This window comes from Asterias rubens, chromosome 3 (genome assembly GCF_902459465.1).
Source record: "Asterias rubens chromosome 3, eAstRub1.3, whole genome shotgun sequence".
Lineage (NCBI taxonomy): Eukaryota > Metazoa > Echinodermata > Asteroidea > Forcipulatida > Asteriidae > Asterias > Asterias rubens.
The window spans coordinates 18,948,101-18,967,715 of record NC_047064.1 but is presented as its reverse complement, the minus strand read 5'-3'; the positions used below and the strand labels follow the sequence as shown (position 1 = coordinate 18,967,715).

The 19,615-nt window shown below is 40.5% G+C and overlaps 1 protein-coding gene across 1 annotated transcript; it reads right to left on the bottom strand.

Moving 5' to 3' along the window:
* Nucleotides 1–694: 694 nt before the first annotated feature.
* LOC117288343 (neuropeptide CCHamide-1 receptor-like) lies at nt 695–2,326 on the bottom strand. The gene has a single exon (XM_033769163.1). The coding sequence runs from the start codon at nt 2,194–2,196 to the stop codon at nt 1,144–1,146; it is 1,053 nt and encodes a 350-aa protein (XP_033625054.1). The 5' UTR covers nt 2,197–2,326; the 3' UTR covers nt 695–1,143.
* Nucleotides 2,327–19,615: the final 17,289 nt, after the last annotated feature.

The following is a 19,615-nucleotide window of genomic DNA, read 5'->3' as shown; positions in this document are numbered from 1 at the left end:
ATCTGAGGTCTCGAAATCAAATCCGTGGAAAATTACTTCTTTCTCGAAAACTATGTTACCTCAGAGGGAGCCGTTTCCCACAATGTTTTATACTATCAACCTCTACCCATTACTTATTAACATGTAAGGTTTCATGCTAATAACTTTTTTTGAGTAATTACCAAAAGTGTCACTGCCTTTAATGTGATAATTTTATATGATTAATAGTGGGATAGTGATATAAATAGTGGTAGCGGAGTGGGGGGGGGGGGGGGGGGGGGGGGGGGGAAGGGGGGCTCGGAGGGACACACACAAACAGGACAAGGCAACATCAAAATCGTTTGTTGAATTAACTTTGTTTCTGTAAGGCCAGTACATTAAAAGGCCTTACTCGAATACCATCCAAATTAGGACAGGCTTCCTACTCATCTGAAATAAGATCGTGCACGAGGACGAATCTGAATGCATTGGAAAGACATGCAATGACAAACCCCTAAAGCGTAGACTTGATTCAAGTCCCATTCCTGTGTGAAAGGTCTCCAAGCATATCACGTCAACTTACTATCAAACAGTACAGTGCGCGCTCGATCGCCGTTTAAGATCGAAACGTCGTCATAAATGCCTTAACAAAAAAGGTAGTGAAAAAAACGAAATCGAACAAAAACACCCCAATTTGGAAGGATTAGAAACAAATGTGCATTTGGAAGTCTTCTTATGAGGGGGGGGGGGGGCAATGAAGAAGCAAATTTAGCCAGCTGAAATACTTCATTTCAAATGAATTTTTAAAAGATTATTTCTCACAGTGGTGCCTTGATACAAGACTACACACATACTTTTTGGTTTCATCCCCCTGTGGAGACATCTTTTGTTCTTTTCTTTGTCCCTGTAGTTGAGAACTTCCCATAGACTTTGCACACAACTTCCTTGTGGAACACCCCAGTCTTCAGAAACTCCCTGTTTACAACTTTTCTGTTTTGTTCTCGGTTTCCATAAGGTAGTGAATATGCAATCTTAGTTTACATTGTGTGTTTTCTTAAATACTTAGACGGCATATACAGATATAGTGCATTTGAATGATTTTTTAATAAAATACTGCAGTCATTAATCAAAACACTGTCTATGCAGATAATAGTTTTTGTCTTGATTTCAGTGCTTGGCTCATCTTTAGTCCTGCTGTTTGGTTTTCAATGAACTGAACTGCGTTGTCCTGACGCGAACACTCCTCACGGAGTTCGCCGAAGTTATTCCCGTTTTCCTGGCAGACAGTCGACAACAGAGGGCCTGTCTGTATTTGGAGCTCATCATATACATGACGTAAGGATTACAGCAGGAATTAGCAATAGCTGCATAGTAATGTACGTTACGCGAGATGTCCAGGAGCGGGTTGTCCCCCGAACCCGCATAGAATATATGCAAGAAACGATATACGTAGTAAGGCAGCCAGAACACCGCGAAGAACACAGTGATAAGTATGAACATTGCGGCTCGGTTGCGGCGAATCTTGAACTGTTTCAGGAGGGATCGGTTGACCTGCTCCCCGGAGAACTTCCTTGTACTCTGCAGAAGCTTTACAATAACCGAGACGTTCGTGTAGGCGATGATGATCAGCGGAATCGCGTACAAGAAGCTCACCCAGAAAGCTACGTAGATCTTAGCCGGCACGTCACTGTATGAGAAACGGCAGACGAATCTATCCCCTCGTAGACTCGGCTCCATCTTGGCTATGAAGAGCGTGGGGACCGCGATAGCGATTGAGGTGACCCACTCCGCGCACACCAGTACGTTGGTATAGTTCCTCTCCCCTTTCCTCATGACGACACCCATGAAGCGACGGATGCTGAAGGCCGTGATGGAGTAAACGCAGATGCCCATGGCTAAGGTCTCACCGAACCGGTAGGCCTTACAGGCAGCCGCACCGGACTCCCAAAAGGGATCGATCTCATGTTCTATCTTAATCGGTCCCGTCAGGAGGATGAAGAGGAGGTCCCCGATGGCAAGTTGGATGATTAAGACGTTGATCTGGGAGCGGCGCAGCTCAGCGTTCAAGACGATTACTAAGATGATACTGGCGTTGCCTAAGACGCCCACGATGGCCAGGGCAGCGTAGATATAGATAGGGATGGGTATCTTGAATTCTCGGTCAGGATAGTTATAACTGAAAGGGTCACAGGAGGAGTTACCGCAGTCTGTATACTCTGAATCGGAGTAATTGGACATGGTGAATGGGTGATGGTCAAACACGGTCAAACACGCATACTAGTCCAATCAAGGACGGTTTCTTGGAATACCTGTGGGGAAACAAAACAAGAAAGGACTAAATGGAGTGACAACTATATAGCAACATCATCAAATACCGTATAGTTTGTGAATAACGTTGTTTCTTTTAGACATTACTATTGTTTACAAGTTAAAAATGTATTCTAAATTGGGGCTTTTTAAAACCCCGGCTTGGGATCTGGCTTTGTTTTATAGTGGATACACCGTTCAAATTGTACGCAGGTTTCAAAAAGGTGCTAGGCCTTATTTTTTTCCCTCCTATTTGGTGATTTTGACAGCAGTTGGCAATTATAAAAATGAAGATGCTGCATAACGTTGTATTCATTATACTGATGATGTGACAAATTGTCATGAGCGTCATCGAGTGACGGATTCGAGGGTCATAATAAAGTCCATAAACCAACCCCAGCCTACCCTTTATCCTGCCCCGAGTAACGAATGAATATAAGGTTTATTCAATTAGATACTTGAATCTATTAAGCCCGGTTCATACTTCATGCGAATGCAAATGCGAGACGAATTTTGACGTCACACGAAAGTTTTCTCAGGAGAACGAGCACAAAGCAACTGATATGAATTATTCGATGCGAATTTTTTGACGTCATTCACAGGAAGTATGAACCAGGCTTTACTATATAAACAAAGAAACGACGAACGCGTAACCCGACCTCGTTCCCAGGTTGTTTTCGTGCACCGTGTATAGTTCGTATCACAGTCTATAGGGACCAAGGACGGTTTGATTCTATGCCCCCATGAGACCTTAATTATACGTAATGATTTCCAACTGTTTGCACCATCCTACAGGAGAAGCCTATGGACAACTCGAAGACTGCACTAAAAAGGATACCATGGTATCTCTCTCCCAACCCCTTGCGTCATTGTTTCTCGATTGCACCCATAGTACCTGTAAGTAAACCTTTCATTCTTTGATTAGAATTGACCTTTTTCCATTTTGTGGACGTCGCTATTTCCCCCGTCCATCCCTATCATGTTGTTCTTGCTCCATTGTACTGATTTTACAAATCCACTGGGCCCAGTACGATGTTTGTGTCCTTCGAGACGTTTGCCGAATGCAAACGCCCCCCCCCCCCCCCCCCCCCGACAGAGAAGCATCGAGAGCTAAATTTGTCAAACCACTCTGGAACAATTTATTCAACAATCGGGGCAAACTATCCCCACGAGACATGACGAGACATGGAAATTAGATCAAGTGAGCACCCTTTAGCGCGATGTTAATTCGCTGGTTGAAGTGGCCAAACATACTACTCAAGTAGCTACTCGGAGTATACTGGGGACGTCAAAGTGGACGCGCAATCGCCAGTCAAAGTTCAAGCACTGGCAACGTATTTCAAGAAGACCAAATCCTCCAAAACATATTGAAGTTAACTATTTTGCAGTAAGATAACATTTGGAGAAGCATTTACTCGTACATGGCAATCTATGTAGTCCTCGACGAATCTGAAGGGGCTTGAACCGTGTTCACGAGTTTATAGTAGACAACTCATAAAGGGTATGGTATTTTTCCGTCGCAAATTTCAAATGAACAGTTGGTGGGAAAACACGATGTTATTATTACGGCAACTTTGACTATAGCTTGGACTTGATAACATGAAGAGCACAGATCATGCGACGTCTTGGGATTACTGATTAATGTGAAAAGGTGTTCATTCCCACGGCATCTGAAAGATTGAATCACATTTGATCTGTTATTGTCGATTGTTACCGCGGACGCGGATAACAGTTTATTTCCGTACCATGTTGTTTTGTTTTCTATCTCACCTTTCCTTTCGTAACCCATCTATTTATCGTTTGATATCCTCGTTGCCAATACGTCACTGAACTTGTTTTTCGCCGTACTTATTTTGTTGCCGACCATACCACGTAAATAACATGCAATCTTTAGATTCAAGGCCAGTTCATCCACACCCAATAAATGCATCTGAAATCGAAGCTATAGGGCCGCATTAACGGCTTTGAAGCGGCTATGGCCGGATCGCTGAAGAGGTCTATAACCTATACGCCTCTTTTAATATTTATGCAGGACATCACAATTATTACCCAAAATGAGGCTATGGGCGCACGTTCAGCACCACGTGCAGTGGCTGCGCCCGTCGCCTCGTTTTAAATTAGCATTGTGACGTACCTCATGAATACATATTAAGAGAGGCGTATGTCAGGAAATGGCTTGACCTGGACAAAATTGCAACAACATTTGCTTTTTTAAGCAAATGTCTCTTGAAAAATCACGAACAACTAGGTAGAAACAAGGAAGTAGGGGAAATATGCATAATTTGAATAAATTATAAATTGCCGTTTGTTTGCCTCTGTTGTTCAATAAAATGTACGCACGAGCCCTGGTAGTAAGTGGAAATGATACCATTGTTACATCTCACTTGAATGGAGTTGTCTCTTGCAACCCCCACGCAAACAACCTATTCTAAAAGTAGAACGAGAAGAAAGGACAAATATGAATAATTTGCATAAATGCTGTTTTTCCTTTGTTGGTTTTTTTTGTTCTCAATTATTACTCACTTATTTCACTTTTGCTATCTACGCACACGACCATTACGTGCCTAAGCCGTAGCCGATTTGACTTCGGCTTCTGGCTTCCACTCAAGCTTACTCTACAATTTCTGGATGAATGTCAAACAAGCGTAATAGAACAATAACCAACACCCCGAAAGGTCTGTTTTGTTTTTCTAAGTCATTTAACTGTACACAAATTCAAGGTTCAACGAGAGGCGTGCAATCCGCAACGCCTGATGAGTTTCCGTGCAGACGTTAACATGGTCGACAAGATAAAACAACATTTTAGTCATCAATAAAAAGTTGGCGAAGTCATTCGGCTCGAATGAAGCCATTTTTGCCTAGCAGTAATTTTGCAAAGGATTTGTTGCTCCTCCGGTGGAGGGGTTAGTTGCGCGCAGCGTGCTGTGGATGCGAAGTTTGAATATTATTTCAACACGTGGAGGTAATAGATGGTGATACATCCTTTTCTCTCGCAGCTTAAATTTGACTGCATCGCGTGAGAGAATATTGTTCTTAAAGGCACTTTCGATTTCACAAAGAATTAAGACTAGTCCTAACTTAGGACTAGTCCTAGCTAGGAGATGTTAAAAATGACTGGCTTGTCCTAAGTTAGGACGAGTAGCCCTAGTAGTTATTAAACACTTAAGGGTGGTCCTATTTAGCTTGAACGAGTAACTTGAGATCAGACTAGTTTTAACTCTTTGTGAATTGATGAAATCCCACTCCTTGACATCTTTGGTAATTGTCAAACACCAGTATTCCCACTTGGTTGTATCGCAAAATATGCATAAAAATAACAAAGGGGCAAAAGTTTTGATTCAATTTGTCATCGAAGTTGCACAAAAATAATGACAGAAACACACTCTTGTTGCACAAATTTGTGAGCTTTCAGAAATTATCCTTCTAAAATTGTTGTGTTACTTCAGAGGCAGCCGTTTCCAATAATGTGTTATACCAACAGATGGATGTTAAATCCAACCATGCTTTGAATGATTTTCTTAAATAAGAAAAATAACTACACCCTAAGTAGCCTCTTATTTCATGTAATCGGCCGTAAGCTGCTTCAAGTTGAATGTTGTCGCGTCATCCAATCCAATTAAAGATCATTACACAAAATGTGTCTACATTAATCAACCATCGATAACTCTATGCACCGATTAAATTGAATGAGCAACGTGTGTGGTTATGTTGGATGGTCTCTAAAAAGGGGTTGCAGTAATGCTATTGGTTATTAACAATAAGTATTGAACTATGGGATTTGAGGCATTGCATGGTGAGGTAGGTATCAATATACATATGTATATTTGGTGATAAGCACATACTGTAAGTAATTTTGTGTATTTTACGGGTTTTTATTTCCAAAATATTTGTACGGAATTTAATTATTTGTGTGTTAATTCCGTTAGATAATTTTTTTTCTTTCGCTATATTCTTTTGACAAGTAATTCCGCATATGGAAGAAAAAAAAGAAATAAAACCCTGAAATTTACGGAACCTTTAAAAAGTTCCGGAAATTTTGCTGCCGGAACTTTGCCTGTAAATTTAACGGAAATTTGTTTAACAAAGCAGAGCCATGAACTTGGACCCTGTTCCACTGTCAGGTTTGGCATCAGTTCATTAAACCCTGTCTTTCTACGGTTGCCTAATTTGCGGCGTCATGGTCACGGTGATACCCGTCTAACTCAAAAGTCAATTATGTTTTATGTACCCTGTAATTAAATACTTAAAGGTACAGGGCCCAATTTCGTAGAGCTGCTTAAGCACAAAATGTTGCTTAAGCAAAACAATCCATGCTTAGTAAAATCAGATTACCAGCCAAGACTCCACTCAATTGTTATGCTAAGTAAACACCAGCTAAATACCAGTCACAAGCAATGTATATTATGGCATGAAATTTTTGCCAGTAACATGTGAAAATAAGCGAGCTATTTTCGTGCTTTTTAGCTTAAGCAGCGCTACGAAATTGGCCACTGGACGCTCTCGGTATATTCTTAAAATACTCGTTAGCTCGGTAAATGAGCAACGGGGAGCTGTTAGTAGTTTGAAACATTGTGAGAAACGGCTCCCAAGTAACGTAATTTTCGAGTAAGAGGTAAATTCTCACCCAAATATTAAAAGACTTCAGTACTATAGTCTTGTTTTAGGCATATGAAAGCACCTAAATTTGTGCATGCAACAAGGGTGTTTTTTCTTGTATTGTTCTCTATAGTTGTTGTTCAAATAATGCATATGTTGGGATACACCAAGTGAGAATACTGGTTTCTGACAATAATTATACCAAAAGGTGTACACAGCAGCCGATTTCACGAAACGCTGTAGGATTAATCCTTTCTAGAGTTTGGACGAGTAACTCATCCTAACTTAGGATGGGTTCAATCCGCCCTAACGTCTTCATATACGGAACCCAACTCGTCATAAGTCCTAAGATTAATCCTAACCGATAAAGAGTTTAGTGAAATTGTCGATAGTGCCTTTAAACTGGCACTGTCGCCATGGTCATATCTTGCCCGTGGCTGTACATGAAATTATAAACTCTAATCCATTTTTGGTTTAACTCGAGTCACTGTTATTAAAACTATACCAATACTTTTTATTTATAGATGTATACTCATGCAATATAAATAGGAACGCGGTAGGTGCTATACACTCGTTAACAGTAATTGCCACGAATAAACCGCGATGATCCCTTCTGAGTGAATTCATATTATTTTATTACTGTTTGAAAAAAAAAATGATAAAAAAACATGCACTGCTCGTCAAATTATGGACGTTAACCCATCAAGCGGAAAGATGACCAGCGTGTTTCAATTTGGACAAATTCGTAATCGTATCTGCATGGGACAGCCGTCGGGTTAATCTTAGGACTTAACACGAGTTAAGTTCCTTTATCCGAAGATGCAAGGACGCATTGAACCCATTCTAAGTACAAGTAAACTCGTCCTAACTTGAAATAGGATTAATCCTAGCGTTTCGTGAAATCGGCTGGCTTTAGATCTAATAAAGCATTCTTGTTGGGACGAGTCATAATAAGCATTTACATTTAGTCTATTAATTGCAACAACTCACTAAGAAAACTCATCTTAAGATGAGCAAACACTACGGAAGACGAGCTGTTCGAAACGTCGAGACCGCCCTTGCTCCCCTTTTCAGAGCCAACACTCCTATTAAGGAGCACGGCAGAACCACCCAGGTTCCCAGTGTTTCTCAAAGCACGGAGCACTTCCTCCATGCTCAAAGCTTAACACCAAAAGTACCAAAGGGTCCTCGCAAAAGAGTTGTACACAAGGTTTAAACCCGCAATTTTACTATAGAATAGTTGCTTTGAGACTGTTTTATAGTTTAAACTGTAATTGAAATCGAAATTTTAATAACGATGTCTTTTGAAGTATTGGGAACAGGTCCAGTAATCTCTGGGATTAATGTGGCATGAGTTTAATTTAATTGTTTAAAGGTTTTGAGGCATTGCATAGTGAGGCATCTGAATATTAGTTTTGTTTATAGGTTTTGAGGCATTGCATAGTGAGGCATCTGAATATTAGTTTTGCTTAAAGGTTTTGAGGCATTGCATAGTGAGGCATCTGAATATTAGTTTGTTTAAAGGTTTTGAGGCATTACATAGTGAGGTATCTGAATACTAGTTTTGTTTAAAGGTTTTGAGGCATTGCATAGTGAGGCATCTGAATAATTAGTTTTGTTTATAGGTTTTGAGGCGTTGCATTGTGAGGCATAATTTGTAATACATAATATTAAGTTTGCCTACCCGCTGAAATAACGTGCCCTACTGCTTTTATTATTAACTGGGCGGAAGGTGAAACCGGCCGTGACTAAATCATCATTGTTGTCTGCCTACTAATATTGGCATGTCGAAACATTGCCCCTTTATGGAGTTGGGTCCGCAGTATTAGAGGACATGCATCCATAGGAAGGATGTAAAGCTTATATATACCAGTTGTATATGTACTAAAATAAAAGGGGTATCATGAGAAATGCTTTGGAACGCCTTTAAACTGCACAAAGTTGGATGGCCGCTGGAAGCTTCAATTCTTAAGTCGTGACTGAACATTAATTCACATGCCCTTTCGGATGCGGGAGACATTTACTTAAGATATTCAGAGTCTTGAGGATTAAATCTAATGGTTCTTCATCACCATACTCCTCCAGGAGACAGGTGGTAGGACTCCAAGACGTTGCTATGAAAACCCCGACTAAAAAGGGTATTTTCATTCAGGAAATTTATCTTCCGCAAGCAGGCGTTAATGTCCGTTTACAGAATATACAACGAGGGGGAAAGGCGCGGATCATTCCCCGACATCCGTATTACAACTCTCAAACTCGACAGTCTGTTAGAACAAAGCAAACATAAACACGGTTTCAACCATCTAGAGCTGATCGGAAGTAACTCTTTAGGCAGTGTTGATCATTTACGACGGTCGAGGCTTCTTTCAGGAATTCACCCTCCCATGGAACCTTCCGTGTTAATGGTTGATATCGTCAAGGGGTGTTCGACCAATCGTCAGGGGTGCCTCGACCCGCTGAGCGCCCAGTGGCTGTTGGAGCGCATCAAAGTGGATTCTGAATAATATATCTGGCTAATAAAGTTGAAGTTGAACTTGCACTCTCTGAGGATCGCAGAAGCGACCCTGGTAAAAAACACCTAGGTGTGAAACCTCAACGTCGGTTGCTCGTTTGTGAATATAACATTGTGGGTATAGCGACCTCCCCCAAGTCAGAGCTCAACTAGTCTGACGTCACACTCTGAGGCTCGTGACTAACGCCACAGTGTGGCCCCTAGCCTAAGCCAATCCCCGTCTATTTGCACCTTTCAACTAGATTCATAATATGCAGACGACCGCAAGCGCAGTTGCCAAACGTCACTTCGGACCAATCAAAGCACATCAAAAGCTGACGCCACTGAACGTTTATATCCAATGCAATCAATGCAGGCCTATCCAATGAAATCAATGCAGGCCTATCCAATGAAATCACTGGTTCTGAAAAGCAAGTACCTGTGTTGATCCTTGTGGATAAAGACAGGGGGCCAGTCTAGAGCTCGACCCGTGGGTTATTATGCCTCAAATCCGACAGGGTTAATACTCTAAGTCAAAAATATTTTTATTTTACTTTGGTGCATTATGTCTTTCAATATATTGTTGAGAAAGTCTCAATAATGATCGTCATGTTCTGAGGAGGATGTTGAACAGTTTTGACTACCATCAAAATATGTTACAGCGAGTAATTTGCTTTTTTTTTTTTTTTTTTTTTTTTTAAGTGACTTTCCGCTCACTAAACGCTTGAGTTCCTCACACAAATGTACACAAAAAAACTGCTACCCTTGCGGAAGGTAGTACGTTTTTCTTTTTTGAACAATATTGGAACGCTGGAACGTTGACACTATGGAGTCAGTGGTCATGCATCCTTCATCTTCCTGAACTGGGGTAGTAAGGCATGTATAAACAATAACCATAAATGACTGGAGTCAACTTTGAATACTGGTGAGTTAACGCACCAGTGGGTCTTGAAATGGACGTACCTGTGTGACCACCGTACCGTGACGGGGCCAGGCCATAAAGCCACAGACCGTAACCCCCCTGGACATTATTTTTGTACTTTTAAGTATTAAAAGTATACATGCATTATTAATAATACTAATACTCCCATAAAGTGCTTCATAACACCCTTAAATGGAGCGTACCATACACACAGTGTTTGCTCCTGCAAGGTCAAAAGTGGTGCTACGTTACCTGTTTTAAAGCAATCTGTAATGGTTTACAAGGCGCTCTGGCGAAGTTTGATGAATACCACCATGCTTGTTGTGCTATTTTCTAGCCATTTGTTGCGGCTTCGTTATCCTAAAGTTAGACGTGGTGCCACTGCTACGTAATAATGTGTAATACTCCAAGAACGCTATGTTTTTTCCAAGCAAATCCCTTACCCGGGCCTCGTTATACAGATTACTTTACTTTTTATCACGGAGTTTGCTGGGGGCATCTTTCATCATCATCGACAACATCAGGTCGAGCTTGCTCGGCTTTCTTTGACATGTTTCTTCCATCTTTCTCTGTCGTTCATTGCACTTTTGTAGGTCTCTTCGATTAGGTATCCTCCATCAATTAGTCAATGTAGGCCTTCGTGCATCACCAAGCTAATCCACATCATCAGTATTTAAGCAGAATGCAGCATCGGAGTCCAGCTTTCTCCAGAAGGCGATCAGAGCATACTGTCCGAAACCAACAGTTGAAACCAACGGTTCTGGTCAGAAACCACCCCAACTCATTTGGATATTATCATCACTTGGTGTTACCGCAAACCTTTACTACATCATATTTCCACATGCAAAGTTTCAAAGTTTCACTTCTAACTAAGTTATCAAAGGCCTTCTTTGGGCGTCCAGGACAACTTTAGCACTTAAAAACTGTGTTGTTTTCCTTCCGTTGATTATGTGATTAGCGTTCTGTATTTGCCTCCCATTGCCTCCCATGAACATGTTGTGAGTAGAAAGTTGGCTGATTTAACTCACGTGTGAGTGTCGTTACTTGGCAACCACTGAACCAGACGCTGATTTCGACAGTAGTTATTGGTGATACTGGGTACAGTGTATTAAAAAACACAACAATCAAATGGACCATCGGTATATTTTAGGTTAACAATGTAGGCAAGGGAGCGTGTAAAATAATTTAACCTTCCGATTTCAGTATAAGCCACGTGCTCTCTACACCGCTCAGAGTAAACTTCATAAGCCTGAGTGCCGTATACCAGTTGCAACAATGTAAACTATATGGAATGTCAGCTGGTAACATCTGCTAAGCAAGATTTGTCTGTACTTTAGTGCTTAAATGTGTTTCTGAATTTGGGGACCATAGTCGCTACCAAGAAAGCGTTTCAATATTAGACATAACGCACCATGGAATCGCACGATACAACCATAAATAACCAGATGTAAACGGGGAGAATTTAACGGGTGAATTAAACAAGTTCACACGAGACAAGTCTCAAGGGTTTAATCATTGAAACGCGTTATATCGTTACCCGCGTCTATAAACTGTTGATTACATTTGAATGTTGCCAATTATTTCCCGATCACCTTAATTATTTACCGGTTATCTCAGATCACCTGAGAGGGGGAATTACATTGGAATGAATTGCTTGCAAAGCAGCGATTTCCTTGGGGAAATTTGTAGTGCCAACAGAGAAGTACAGATTGAGGCTTCATTCCTGATTTGCAGGTTTGTACTTCCATCGGGACGAGAATGGTGTCCCTCTTCAAGGATGCGTTATTCAATAAGAATGTTCCCATGCGAGTCGGTGCTTCTAAATTAAAACCATCGTTACTAATTACAAAAAAAAACACATTTGCCCTAATCTTCAAGTTTAAGCAGGAACTAATCGCATCAAAGTAATTAGTATGTTCTTCATGATGCAACCCACACTACTTCGTCTCGGGATCTCTATCAAACATCAGATTGACTCATGTGTACTAATAGGATTCATTCTGTGAAAGCCAAACTTATGAATCTTGACTGTGTTTGATGAATGCGCCGTCATTCGTCGACGTCACCATGGGTTCGACTCCGGGTCATGACACAATGTGCCCTAGTGAGGACGCGGCACTTAACCATAATCGTTTCGTAAAAAAAGTTGGGAAGTTAGTGCACTCGCTCTACAAGCCTTGCTCCTTGTGGGTGATGCCATGCTTATCTTACCGAACTGTAAAGGGGTTGCACTGTATCAGCCCCAGGAATAATACTTCACAGAAGGCGGATGGCAATAATAATGCCCCCTGGTATAGGTGGCAGTTGATTTGATCGATAGCCCTTACTTGTATCGGATCTATAGACCCCTTGCATGTGACGTCACACGTTAAAAAATGTGCCCTCACTGGGGTTAAAAAGCGCCCCACGTGGGTCAAAAAGAGGAAAATGATTGGACGACAGCTAGTGTTCTTTGTGAGTGATAAGGTGCGCGTCATTGTAGCGTTTCGCGCTGTGCAAGGGGTCTAATCGGTGAAAGCCGGACCGATAACTCTTGAATTTGTATGACTTTATGAACTATCAACCATAGCAATAACATTTCATCCACAGTTTGATATTCATCTTAGTTTATTTGGGAGTGGTGTCCCGGTACTGCGATGGCCTATCCATGGGTTCCTTTTCTGCACTGCTTTCCATAGCTCTGCTATTCAAAACATCTATAAGTAGGTCAATGTTGGTCTACCACGTTTCCTGCGGCCATGTTTTGGTTCCCAGCTCTATGGTTTTCTCACAGCCTTATGCATATGACGTCATTTCAGTAGGGCGCCCTCACCTAGAGGTCAAAAGGAGGTTTTTCATTGGCCAATACTGTGCGCCGCGCGTACAAATCTGTGCGTATCGATTGCTTCGTCGCCGTTTTTCCTATAAGATGGCGGCTGGATGACGTCAATGCATAAGGTCTATTCTTCCACTCCTTCTCGTTATTCTCAACATCATCACCCCCTTCAATCATCCCCCATGCATCATCATCATCATCATCATCATCTCTTTCTAATGTAACAGAACCCATTTGGGAAGTCAGTCTAGCCTTTATGTCCCCAGGTGACGTGTCGCGATCTCGGATGAAAATAAGTTATCATCCGATGACATGTGATCTCCGGAAAGCAACCATTTTCTTTAGTATGGAATTGGCTACCAACACCAATTTGCTGATTTGTTAAGGCACTGGGCACTATCGGCAATAATTATACTCAAAATAATTGTTAGCATAAACATACGAACAATGGAGAGCTGTTGATAGTTTAAAACATTGTGAGAAACGGCTCTCTCTGAAGTAAGTTTTGGAGAAATAATTAATTTCTCTCTCAAATAAAAACATACCTCAGCTGAAGCCTTTTATATGCATCTGTAAGTTTATACTAAGGGTGTTTATTCTTTCATTATTCTCTTATAACTTCGATGACCAATTGAGCCAAATTTTCACAGGTTTGTTATTTTATGCTATAATATTGGGATACTTGTGAGAATAATGGTCTTTGACAATTACCAAACGTCTCCAAGGATTCCCTTTATGAATCGATTTAGAAGAACAACATATCCCCCATTGAAAATATTACGACATTGGACATTTTGATAGACGGAAGAAACCAAATTGCCTCCTCGAAGACAAGGAATGTGCAAATTTATGACAACACAATTAATTTTGATGACGTTAATGGGTTGATGCCTTATTACCCGTAATGACTAATGGAGGCAATGAATCAAGAATCACATTCATGAAACGTGTATTTCTTTTTCGTCAATAGTCCGGAACGACTTAAGATTAGAATGTGCCCTCATAATGTATCAAGGTGGCGTCAACTGATGAGTACCTAGGTCATTTCATCTCGGCCTAATTTCTTTTTTGGGTGCTCACGAAGTAATAACAAACATAGAAAAGTAATAAATACAACAACACTGATAGCGTGTTTATATCGTCATTTATCTTCACAGGCCTCGGGCCCTCAATTAATTTTCACTTCAGAGCTCTGACGACATGGCGGGAAATATCAGAAGTCTTTATAAATAAATGCATCAAATTTGTAACTAAATTTGTCAAAAATTTCAAATTGTCTGAAGTATACACGTTTCTTGACAACAATCCACATAGTGCGTTGTATCAGATCGGCAACGGTATTCTATGTTCTGAACAAAAAAGAGGGCATGACCATTTCCATTTTGCTATTGAAGAATTGTATCAGTATTATTAGTAATAGCTGTGGTTTTATACATTGTTCTCGTGTGAAACCAAGGATCATAATGACAGAGGGGTGCTTTCAACGTAAACCAGAAACACCGGGGTTAACCCTAACGTGCTCTACCCATCCTGGTCACGGCACCTACGACTTAATGTCCCAGCCGAAGTAATATCGGTGGTTTTATACATTGTTCTCGTGTGCAACCAAGGATCATAATGAACTTAACCACTGTATCTCACAATCCTGAGAAAACCTGGACAGAGGGGTGCTTGCAACGTAAGCCAGAAACACCGGGGTTATTCCTAACGTGCTCTACCCATCCTGGTCACGGCACCTACGACTTAATGTCCCAGCCGAAGGACAACGCAAATCTGCTAAAGTATCTTGCTCAGGGATAACGTGGACTCAATCCCACACTCTGCTGATCAGAAACAACAGGGGTCAATTTCACAGTGATAGTCCAAACATAAAAGACTTATCGTAGGACTATTTAGGGGTTAATAAAAACTTAAAGCTAGTCCTAAGTTGGGACGAGTAACTCGTCCCAACTGACGACAAGACTCTTTGTGAAAACCACCCCAGAGATTGAGTCCGGTGCTCCAAACCGCTCGGCCGTGGCACGCTTGGACACCAATGCCAATAGCTACAGGGGCTAATGCTCCCCGTGACCTACGTGTTAATCCAGGCACCGCCTAAAACAACCTTCAGAATCGCAGTGAACCGTAACGCTTAAACCAGGCTGTGGTGTATTTCATTATGTTAATACTGCTAGGAAGAGTATTTCACTCTATCCGTTACGTTAAAGTCTCCTGGCGATGAATAGAGTAAACTCGTCGAAAAGTTGAGACCAATTAAGAACTCACTCCGTGATAGTGACGTTAATAGCGAGAAGTCCCCTCAATCCACTGTACAGACTAAAGTAGTAGTCCCGGCCGATTTTCTACCTTCCGCAGAAGTAGTAGTTAAAAAGAACTGAGAAGCATCCCGGTAGTACACTAGAAACCAAGACAAGTTCTCAAAAGATCATAGTCTACCTAGAGACACATATGGTGTTACCACAAAACAAAAATATTGATACTTCGCCGTGCAATGCCTCAAATCCCGTATAAGGATGAACCTGTTATGAGCGTTTCGTTTCGTTTTGTTTGTTCTCAAACTCATTTTCCTAAGTAAATAGATTCAGGCGAACACCATACCTCTACCTATATTAATAAATAGCATCCCCGACAACTGCAAAACACTAGTGCACATACATCTCGTTTTTTTTGTTTTGTTTTTTTTTTACGAAAAAAACGGGGACAACTTCCTTAAATAAAGATCGTTTGTACTTATTCTGTTGAAATGTGTCGTATCGCTGCTGAGGTTTCAGTTTATTTACCTAACCATTTTTGAGGGTAGGTGTGGATCCTGCACCAAGACAAAAGTGGTCCACACAAGCCAATCTTAATATGAACAATATACCCCACAAGGAAGCTCTGTAGACAGCAGATTAGGGGACAACAGATTAAGCTAGGCAGGTCCCCACAAACTAGCTGGCCCGTAATGATGCATGCGTGGTGAAAGAGCTTACGAGATTGCCCTTGTGAGGTATTTTAATCAAGAGAACAATGGGATACACAATATAGTTCTTTACTAATCATGGACCCCACACGGAAAACCTGTAGAAAAGGGAACAATAGAACACCAAAAGCAGGACCCCACAAATCCAACCCGTAAGGTTTTGTGTGGCTGCGTGACCCGAACTCTATATCAGTTGATCCTTGAGTGGTTTATTAACCTCACTCAAACTGGCTGGTACCAGCACAAGAGCATGTCCAATTTTCAAAGTTCACGAAGGTCTTTTTATGCAAGAACAATGTATTTGATGAGTTTGAGGTCAAGAGAGATGTTTTGTTTCCCGGCAAAGTATTTTGTTTTCGTTTACTACTTTTTTTCATCTGTTTGGCTGTCTGCAATACTCAAAAGACATTAGCACACCGCAATCCCAACCTGATTGGCTTTCTGCAGTTTGGTGTGTCCAGATTGTCACAATCACGCGAAACATGCCTAGAGCCGGATGCTACAAAGCAATTATTAGGTAGATACCTGTCAAATGTTGTTCTCATGAGCGAGGTACATGATTTGTAACTAGAGGTAACCTTTTTTTGTTTTTTTCACCTTCGAGTGGTTTCTTAACCGCTTTCAAAATCGACTGGTACTAGTACAAACAAGAGCACGTCAAATTTAATCGTTAAGCTGATTTGTTGTACGAAGGTCTCTATAAGACAAGTATGCTTTTGATGAGTTTAAATTCAAGAGAGCTGCATCTGACGAAGAGCTTCCATGTGGGGTCCAACAAACTATATAACGCAAAGGTTTATACTAATATACTTCCCCAACATTTTACGACTTTTTTTATGAAATGGAGGGGGGGAGTAACAATTGGATCCTTACGGAAAAGTTTGCGGTAGCACCATGTTATAATTATCTCTGAATGAGTTGGGGTGGTTCTAAAAGGAACCGTTGGCTCAATTTAGAGTTGAAACTATCTCTGTTCTGAAAAGAACCGTTGGTTTCAGCCAACGGTTCTTTTCAGAACAATTAACCCCAACCCATCTACAGGTAATCAATACATGGTGTTACCGCACACCTTTCCATATCGTATTTCCACCATGCAAAGTTTAACATCCTACTTAATTTGATCATTAAATATAACTGCCGAGCGTGGAAGAGATTATTAACATCGATAAAACTTTCACTACATATAAAACCAAGTAATACACCATGTATAAAGAATAAAACTAGATTGGCACCATGTTGTTGCCCTTTAAACGCCATGACGTGCTTGGAAGTTGCACGTCAGACTTGGCCCAGGTCTTGTAGTTTCAACCTTGTAAAAGGGCACATATGCCCGTGAACATTTTTATTAACTCCATTTTTATTAACTCCACATAATTTGTAAAACAACATTCACATAGCTTCGACAAGAGCGACAACCGGGATTGCCTATACTCACCCCTTTTCGCGGTCGTTTCATATTCAATCTAATAAAAACGAGCAAAGGAATGCGGCAGACTGCCCAAGTCGTGTCTGCACTATTAACATTTACAAAGCTGGATGAAAATCTAATCATCGCGCGAATATGACGAAGCAAAAGGCAAAATACAAATAAAAAAATTTTAAGCGTCCCCGCCCGGCTCCTCCTTTTACTTTTTTTTTTAAGATTTTTTTTTCACCACCTTTTTTAAAATGAATTTTCTTTTTAATGAACAAAGAAGAAATATTTAAACTATCTCAGCAAGCAAAAATAAAATATAATAATTGTGACAAATAACCAAGGCGTAAGTCTAAAAAAATGTGTCGGGAAGCAATTACAAAAAAAAAAAAAAAAAACCTCTTTCCTTTTTTCCAAAAGGGAGGACGCTAAACATGTTTTTATTTATTTATTTGGCCTAACTGGGTTACAGATTCCCCTTTTCTCAGCACCTCGCCACAAGGAATAACAATCACATTACGGCTATTCAATGTTGTCTTACTTCAACTCCTCGCCCGGGCATCAGCAGGACAGATGCTCGTGGCCATAACTCCGAAAAAGATTCGTTTTAAAAGACAATCCACTTTACGTGAAGGAATTACCTCATGCATTTCAAAACCAAACATGTTCTTTAGTTATTTCTTCTTTCAAAACATTATATATTAGGGAAAGGACGCACAGAGAGTGTTGTTTGTTTATACTGATGATGTTGATAACGATTATTTATTGAGAAAGTGTGCTTCCAGGCCATGCTGCAAATTGAACATTTTGCTTGAATATCGGGTAAACAAAATAATTGTATGGCAAAGTGTGTACACGTATTAGCACCGCGTCTTGTACGACGGTGCGCTTTACACGTTGGACGTAAACAAACTTTCTGGGATTTTGGATACTGCGTCTTATCCACCGAGCGTCTTATCCGCATGGAAACTACGGTACCTATTTATGAATATACAACAAATCACAAGCATGAACTGTTTTGCACGTTTAACTTCACTATTAATTTGCGTTTCCATTACGGCTCACTTCGAATTCTTAACTCGTCAAAATTATGTTTCCGTACTTTCTGTCCAGGCCATTGCAAATTTAATACTTTGCTTAAATAGGGGGGGGGGGGGACACAAATTCATAAATGATAAATATGTGTAAACCTAGATGAATATAAAAAAGTCGCAAGCATGAAATGTTTATGAGCGTTTCACTACTCATTAGTAATTCGTCGCAATTACAATTTGTTTAATATCAGAAGTCTGTTTGTGCGTTTGTTTGTGCTGTATAGGTCGCCAGTGCAGAATTTGTTTTGATACCACGTGAAGCTCCTCTCTGGCATTTTTATATATTTATTAAATGCCAAAATAAAGAACTTGTTTGTGTTGTTAAAGACATTAATTTGCGGTAGCACCATTTGAAAATCCCTGTTTTGAGCAGTGTTGAATCTGGAAAGAAACGGTGGTTGACAACTCAATATTTCAATTATTGTATGCTACTCTCTAAATGTAATACAAGTGAAAAACACCACTCTTTACATTTTGAGTTGTCCCTCATATGGCTCTTTAAAAAGAGTGGTTGTTATTTCACTCTTTTAGGGGGGTTTCATTCCGGGACAGAGTGAAAATCACTCAAAATGATGCAAACTTCAATCTAAAAGAGTGGAAGACCACTCGAAAAGAAGTTGTCCCTCATGTGGCTCTTCAAAGAGTGCTTTTTCACTCTTTTGCATTTAGAGAGTAATGATCGTCTAGTCAGGAGAACAGTTGATATGTTTCATATTCAATTACATGTTTAGAGCCATTCAACAAGTCATTTTAAAGCATGGTAGAATCAATACCAAGGTTTGGGTAAATTTATCTGTAGACACCCACATCAAATAGTGCCATCCTAAAAAAGTGTCCCACCATAAACCGCAAAAATGCTGATTGCACCACTTTGACAATCACATAAACACACTGCATTGCCTACAGTGTGACAGATACAAACGCAAATCAAATGTGGTAATAAAACACTCATACAATTTCATTCCCTGGAGAGGTCGCAGGCAATTTGATGTACGTCAAATTTGACACTGACTTGATGAATATCGAAGAGCAAGTTGTTCTCTGTAACGGTACTAT

What these genes read in the sequence shown, in the direction of transcription:
- LOC117288343 (XM_033769163.1), bottom strand. Translation starts at nt 2,196, where the DNA reads ATGTCCAATTACTCCGATTCAGAGTATACAGACTGCGGTAACTCCTCC.